Source organism: Diachasma alloeum, unplaced genomic scaffold, assembly GCF_001412515.2.
Source record: "Diachasma alloeum isolate Michigan unplaced genomic scaffold, Dall2.0 Dall_scaffold_00880, whole genome shotgun sequence".
NCBI classification, from domain to species: Eukaryota; Metazoa; Arthropoda; class Insecta; order Hymenoptera; family Braconidae; genus Diachasma; species Diachasma alloeum.
The window spans coordinates 4,740-12,860 of record NW_021681001.1 but is presented as its reverse complement, the minus strand read 5'-3'; the positions used below and the strand labels follow the sequence as shown (position 1 = coordinate 12,860).

Here is an 8,121-nt window from a genome sequence, read left to right as displayed (position 1 = left end):
AAAAAACTGCGCCAAGAAAAAGTTTCGTGGGGTCGTTTCTGGAAAGAAGAAACATTTTTTTCTTGAAACCACAATTCCCATAGAAATTTTGCAGAAAATAAGCAAATAAAAATCAAAACCAAGTCAAGAAATGTCCAATGGATCATGGAATGTGATATCAGATTATTATGCGGAGGATAACTCTGAATAGAAGGATTTTCAAAAAAATCTTCATAAAATAAAAAATTCAGTAGATACAGATCGGAAGATACAGATTGATACGAGACAATGAGTTGGGAAACTCCGCGCCAAGAACTTTGAATCCTCTCTCTACTCAATTTTTTATTTTATGAAGATTTTTTTGAAAATCCTTCTATTCAGAGTTATCCTCCCCATAATAATCTGATAGCACATTCCATGATCCATTGGACATTTCTTGACTTGGCTTTGATTTTTATTTGTTTATTTTTTGCAAAATTTCTATGGGAATTGTGGTTTCCAGAAAAAAATGTTTCTTCTTTCCAGNCGGCAGCATCAAGGAAAGGATAAAAGAGATGAGCGAGATGAGGAACTGCCGGGACGACAGGCTCTCCCATGTGGATGACGGGACCGAGAGACCGCTGAGGGCTGAAACTGACGACCCTGGTAAAAAGGTGAGAAATGGGTCAGATTGACCAGATAATGGCCATGATTTAAATGAGGATGAAAAATTGGAAGCGAGAATTGAGAATCTTATCAAAAGACAATGGGAAAATCTAAGGCCCGAAGAAAAGAGTCAAAGTGGTGGAAGCACTGAAAATAGCACTGCTAAAGAAGTTGCTGAATCCATAAAACTGGAGATGCTTAACAGAGGACCATCAGTTAAAAGAGACTACAAATTAGATAGTAACACTAGATTTGAACACTTCTATCACTATTTGAAGTCAGAAGTGAGATCTCACAAACTCCTGCATGTCTTCGATAGTAACATAAAATTCAGTGGAGATCAAAAGACTTTGGATGACCATATATTTCAGGTGAGAGACATATTGATCAATCACATCGATAAAAACTATCACTCTAAAGTAGTATTACTAGAAGATCCAGTAGTCATTCTAAATAAACTCAAATAGATAAAAAGATACGAAACTAATATATCTTCATTTACGGTAAGAAAAGAAATCTCCAATATGCAGTATGTGATTGGAAAAATGACAGCAGTCGAGTTTTGTGAGAAGTTCGAGGAGGCGATTCGAACTTACGAAAATTGAGCAGACGCCACCCCTTTATCCGATGAGGAAAAGAGGGACGCGTTTAATAATGCCATCATAGGGTCTGTACCGATGGTACAGTACCTACAGTCCTCAGCTAAACTTAGAGGTGTGCAGCCCCCAACTTATGAGCAATTAAAACTTGTTGTTATGCAGGAAGAAGCATCAAGGAAACAGTCAGGGAAGGGGAGCATTGAGGTGAGAGCTGCGAAACTCACCGGATTTAAGGAGAGATGTTTTGAGTGCGGGGACTATGAGCACCTCGGCCGAAAGTGCCCCGGCAATGGTAAGGGCAAACTATGTTACAGTTGGAAAGGCTACGGACACATAATTAAAGATTGCCCAAACTCAGATGAGACAAACAACAAGCCAAAAGTTAACATGTGGATTTGGGAATGGTGGTGAGTCATTGAAGAGAAGGTCAGAGGGTTTAGGTGCTAATGATCCAAAAGAGGCTAAAAGGGGGAAATACTATAACCTGAAGGGCAAAGGAGACAATAAGTACTAGAAGCCCAAGACCAGTACAAAGTCTAATAAGGAGGGATCAAGCAAAACCTCAGGAGGAGACTACAAAGAGAAGGGTGAGTTAGATTCGAATGAGACAGGAGAGTGCATGGAAGTGGATGATGAGCTTTGTGAAAGTCAGGCATTATACGTAGGTGTTTGTTTCGACAAAGACAAATTTGTTATCTAATTCCTAGAAGATTCTGGTGCTACGGAGTACTTAACTAATTCGAAACTAATTTTCAAGTCCCTCGACGAATAAAGTAAAGGCGTGACCAAATGCGCGAATAAAAATAAACAAGCGGATTTAAGTACGGAAGGAGTAGATCAGGCAGAAATCGAATTGTTAAACGGTGAGAAATTTGAAGTAGGTGAGGTAATATTTGATTCGCAGAGATGGGTCTTACGATATATCTAGATGACCAGAAAATAGATATCTTCAATCCAGAATCAAATGAGTCATTTATCTCAAGCGTGTATAGGAAACCATATTGGATAGTAGATTTGGAAGTAAACAATTACAGTCCAGCCAATAGAAAAGTAGAGAAAAGTACAACTAGACGAGTTATAGACAATATGGTAGGTAGTGAAATAAAGGTGAAAAGGCACATGACGCGAAATGTCGCAGCCAAACAGAATGAAGTTTCGGCGATGGAAACTCCAACTGAGAGTAACGAACGGATTGAAGAAGGGTCTACAGAGGTGAGAAATAATGAGCAATCCGAAGTCGGGCGAGATGAAAAACCGGATAGTAAAGAAACCCTTAAGCCGATTCAAAATCAATTCGAACAATCCAATTTTGATTATTCTATTTGGGATAGAAAGATTGGTAAGGTAGACGAGGCACAAATAGATGAGAGCGGTGAGGTTTTTGATCTGTTTGGAGTCGTGAAAAATAAAATTCAGGGTAATAGTCAAGGCATGCTGTGGTATGCTAGGTTCGGTCATTTATCTATAGCATATCTCAAAACTATGCTAGCTAAATTCCCGGACAATAAAGAGTTAAAAGGCGTGATTTTCGATGAGTCATTAATGTAGTGTGAAGTGTATTTAGCTTCTAAATTTAACAGACTGCCATTTCCTAAGGTGAGAAGTCGAGCAACAGAGCCGTTGCAGATAATACACTCTGATATAATGGAACCAATATCTCCGAGTTCATATCCAAAGAGATACAGGTACATATCTGTGTTCATAGACGATAAATCGACATTTGCAATGGCATACCCGATGAAGGCTAAAAGTGAAACGGGGCACTGCATTGAAATGTTTGTTAGAAGTGACAGAAATCTGTTAGGTTACGATGGGAAGGTATGCTACCTTAGGTCACATCAAGGTACGTAATTTATTGGCTTACATACAGTTGAGGTATTGAGAAAGTTAGGCGTGGAACTACAACTAGCAAGTCCTGATACACCAGAACACAATGGAGTCGCTGAACAATACAACCAGACAATCCAGAAAAACATGCGTGCTTACATGTTCGACGCGAAATTGCCGGAGAATATGTGGGATCTGGCTCTGTTTGCCGCTGCATATACATTCAATCAAACTCCTCATAAATCTAATGAGATGAGAACTCCACTGAAAGAGTTTGTGCCGGGACATAACTTTGATGTGAATCAGATTAAGAGATTCGAAAGCCTCGCGTACATGAAAGTACAGAGAAAGGTAGGACCGAAATTCAGGACAGAAAGTGCGAGAGGTATTCTGGTTGGATACACTCCAACAGGATATATACTACTGAAACCAGAAGAAGGAAAGTTCTACGAAATTAGACACGTAAGATGTAACGAAAAACAGGTCTATGGTGTGTAACGAGATTTTCTCGTTACGGGTTGAAATCCCCTTAAAAAGAGATGTGAAATCTGAAATTGTTAAAGAGAGACAGAAGCGACATCTAAAGGTGGCTGAAAGAGCCGCGACTCGATGAGAAGAGCCACAGACCGATGACAGGCTGGAGGCATAGCGGTTTTGGGTGGAACCGCGACCCCTGGAAGTCTAGAAGACGTTACTAGACTATCGCTACTTTAGAATTCGCCCAGCATATGCAAGGGGAAAAGGGGCCGACGTACAGGCTGTCTAACTGGGCGTTTCTATATACTAGGTCGGAGTAGACTAGGGACCAACGGGCAGGTGATAGGACTGGTACCTCCGTGATCCCGTCGGGTTGATTGGTGGGGATAGGGTAACGGAATAACCTATCGTCGCCGAGATATCCATACTAGGAGGCAAGGCCTTAGTAAGATTCCGAGTTAGTCGAATGTGAGCGCTTGAACCGAGAGGTTGAAATAATCTCTCGGTGTGCTGGATGGTGGAATGGCTGAAGAAGCCAGGATAAGGAGTTTCGGACTCCACGTCGCCTCAGTGAATAACCGTTGGCGGCGAGCGTAGGGGGATGCCCCTGCATCCCCCACTTGTAAAAAGGAGTTATTTCGGCACACGAAGTGATGACTTTGTTGTTTCCGGCGTTATCTGGCTCGGCGAAACAAATGCCGAGAGCATGGGCCCGTGGGTCTGGAGCAGAGATCGTCCTCCTGTCGACCCGACCNAGTGAATAACCGTTGGCGGCGAGCGTAGGGGGATGCCCCTGCATCCCCCACTTGTAAAAAGGAGTTATTTCGGCACACGAAGTGATGACTTTGTTGTTTCCGGCGTTATCTGGCTCGGCGAAACAAATGCCGAGAGCATGGGCCCGTGGGTCTGGAGCAGAGATCGTCCTCCTGTCGACCCGACCATGTGCCGACATTCGAGTACCCGGAGACGGTGACGAGCGATGACCGAAGCGGTAACTGGTGGCCGAGAGTGTGGGTGGTTGTGAAGTGGGTAACGGTGTTCTACTTTGGTCGGATCAGCCTCTCGGCGTCCCAAGCTCTGAGGAGTCCCGGCTGATTTCCATTTGACTCTGAAAACTCCCCCGAGTCGAAATACTCGGAAGGAGAATGAACACTGGCAGAGTCGAAAGACTCTCCAGAAGGTCATGAATTTAATTCATTGGGGAAAGTTATGCCATAAGGTATAATACACGGCTTGCAAAGGCTCGTGAGGATGTGGTGGTAATACTCCTGGTGGACCTCGCTCACTCTACCGTATCACGCTGATGTTAGCTAGGCAACCCATTGTCCAGCCAAAAAGTCCTCTGAGTGGACGAGTTTACTTCAGAGGCCGGTTTTCGTCGAACCCCCGTGAAGGTTCGGCTGGCGCACGATTATTGAGCAATAGAGACAGTATAAAGAGTAGTTTGGATTTTTCCTGGGTGAACAACCCGGGAAAATATCCTTACAGGTAATAGGTACAAGAAAGGTGACATTAAGAACGTCCCAGAAGTTCAAGAAGTGACAAACAATGACAAATGGTTTGTAGAATTTGAAAAACACGTTAACGATTTGAATGAAACGTCCAAATCGGAGGGAGAGACGAAGAAAAAGAGGGGCAGACCAAGGAAGGAAACCCCAAGTCTTAAGGTATGTAAACCTGCAGAGGAGTGAGTGCAGGATTCAAGCTTTGAAGATTTGCCAATCGATGCGAGCTTGAAAGCCGGAGTATTTCTGGCTTGTTTGTCACAAGATGAGAATGGACTGAATCTGGACGAGTCTACTGATGAGGTCTACGATGCTCTTCTTGCCAGTATTAATTCAGATCCCATTAACTATAAAGACGCGATGCAAAGAAAAGATCAGAGCAGTTGGACACTGGCAGTAGACGAAGAGCTTAAATCGATGAGTAAAAATAAAGTGTGGAAAACTGTAGAACGACCGATTAGTAATCAAAATGGACAGAAGGCTAACATAATTGTCTCTAGTTGGGTATTTAAACGCAAGATAGAAGCGAACGGTGAGATGCGATACAAGGCGAGACTGGTTATACGGGGCTTTAAAGATCGAAATGTTTACGAGTTGAGAGAATCATATGCCCCGGTATCGCGAATCCACTTATTTAGGGCCGTATTTGCTACCATTAACAAATACAACTGAGACACCTGCCAATTAGACGTGAAAACGGCATTCCTCAATGGTGAGATAGATGAGGAAATCTACATGGAGATCCCAGAGAGGACTCATCACTCAGATCAGAAGCGAGAGACCAAGGTGTGCAAATTAGAGAAATCTCTCTATGGACTTCGAATAAGTCTAAAACGGTGGAATGAGAAATTCACTAAAGTGGCACTGGGTGTGGGCCTCGTGAACTCGAGCCGTGTCTGTTTACTTGGAGCAGTGAGGAAAAAATTCTAATTCTACTATTATACGGAGATGATGTAATTATGGCGAGTAACGATAAAGATAAATTAGATGAGGTTAAAATTAAACTGAGTTCTGAGTTTGAAACGACACTAATGGGTGAGCCAAAAGAGTTTCTGAACATTTCAATAAGACGATATAGAGAGAATCGTATATTAAAAATACGTCAGGAAAAATATATTAAAAAGATACTAACAAAATACGGTTTCGAGAACTCACATCCTCAAAGAACTCCAATGCTCACTACACAGGCCTCTAACCACGAGCAAAAAATTAGAGAGTCGGACACTAATGGTGAGTTTTATAATATGGCCGATGAGAAATTGAATTGTCCTTATAGAGAAGTAGTGGGTAGCTTGTTGTACCTAACAGGGACTACTAGACCTGATATTTCTTACGCTGTCAATATTCTGAGCAGACATCAGGTGAGTCCAATAGATGAGGATTGGAAAATGGTGAAAAGAGTACTGAGGTACTTGAGAGGAACCACTGACTTAGGGTTGAGATATACAGGTGAGACAGGTGAGATTCAGGCATACTCAGAAGCTAGCTTTGCAGATTGCAAAGGCTCATTGACCACGTGTAGATATGTGATTGAACTGTTTGGTGATGGGATTATCTGGAGAACGCACAAACGATCCTTTGTGGCTCTCTCTACGTGTCAAGCCGAGTATGTTGCGATGAGTGAGGCGAGTCAAGAGATGTTGTCGATGTACAACTCCTTGGAATTGATTTTTCTACCCCCGTTGCCAATGACCTTGTGGTGCGATGATAAGGCAGTAACGTATAGTGCTGAGACGAGTGGGGGAAATAAATTAAGATATATAATTGATATCAAAGCTCATCATATCAAGGAATGTGTCAAGCTCAATCTGATCAATGTAAACTGGATAAGTTCCAGGGATCAATTGGCTGACGTATTCACCAAACCTCTGGCGTTTGAACTACACAAACGCCAAGTTGACAAAATAATGAATGTAAATATTTAATAATTGTTTTGTTGTCTGTTTAGGAAAGAAGGGAATTTAAATTGAAGCGAGACCGAGGTCAGTTATGGCGAGAGGACGCGAAAGCAGTCGGGAGGAAGTGTCGGAAAGGTGGCGCCAGCTNGGAATTTAAATTGAAGCGAGACCGAGGTCAGTTATGGCGAGAGGACGCGAAAGCAGTCGGGAGGAAGTGTCGGAAAGGTGGCGCCAGCTCCCGGTCCCACTGGGCTTAGGCCCTTGCGTATGACATATATATTCGTCATGGGGAGACTAGATCTTGCACATGCGCGGACCTCCTCTCCATCAGGTTGTAAGTTGTGAGAGTTCACTCTACTGCGAGACGCGAGACGAGAGATGTGTTGTAGCCAATTAACCAGTGTTCTAACAATAAAACCCGTGTACTATTTATCGTGTCCACACCCACAATCCAACAATTATATTTAAAATAGAAATATTTTCGCGGTCTTTTGTAGTTTTGAAATGACCGGACAAAAGGTTTCAGAACACCAAAGGACAAGTCTACGTGAGTTACATGACCTCTCACAATAGCAGAGTTTACCATGGCAACTGATAAACAGCACATTCGGCACTGCATTTTATACGAATTCCAACAAGGAAACAATGCTTCTAAAGCACGGACATCAATATGTAGTATTCTTGGTGCCGACGTTGCGTCTTATGAAACCTGTAATTAGTTGTACAAACGTTTTAGAACTGGTGATTTCAATATTAGTAACCAGCTGCGCCTCGGACAGTCTCGAAAGTTTGAAGATGCGGAATTACAAGCTCTACTGGATGAAGATTTAATGCAAACGCAACAAGAGCTTGCAGCTCAGTTAGGAGTCACCCAAACAGCTATTTCCAAGCGTTTGTACCAAATGAAAAAAATCCACAAACTTGGAAGTTGGGTCCCACATGTGTTGACCAAACACAACCTAGGTCAACATATGAACACGTGCCTTTTACTGCCTGCCCGGCAACAAAAAAAAAGCACTTCTCATGGAAAATTATAACGGGTGATCCCGGGCAATCCAGTACAACGACGCCGAAACAGAACATCCACTTAAAGACGATTTTCCTGTGTATCTGGTGGGACATGAAGGGTATGCTTTATTACGTACTACTAGAAACTGGGCAGAGGGTGACTGCGGAACCCTACAGCCGACA

At 42.7% G+C, this 8,121-nt stretch overlaps 1 protein-coding gene across 1 annotated transcript; it reads left to right on the top strand.

Moving 5' to 3' along the window:
• Window positions 1-542: 542 nt before the first annotated feature.
• LOC107045161 lies at window positions 543-5,962 on the top strand. The gene is made up of 9 exons (XM_015267321.1): window positions 543-632; window positions 681-995; window positions 1,386-1,630; window positions 2,258-2,671; window positions 2,804-3,066; window positions 3,133-3,435; window positions 5,016-5,198; window positions 5,298-5,564; window positions 5,721-5,962. Exons 1-9 carry the CDS (start codon window positions 543-545, stop codon window positions 5,960-5,962), a joined length of 2,322 nt encoding a protein of 773 aa, XP_015122807.1.
• The last annotated feature ends 2,159 nt before the right edge of the window (window positions 5,963-8,121 follow it).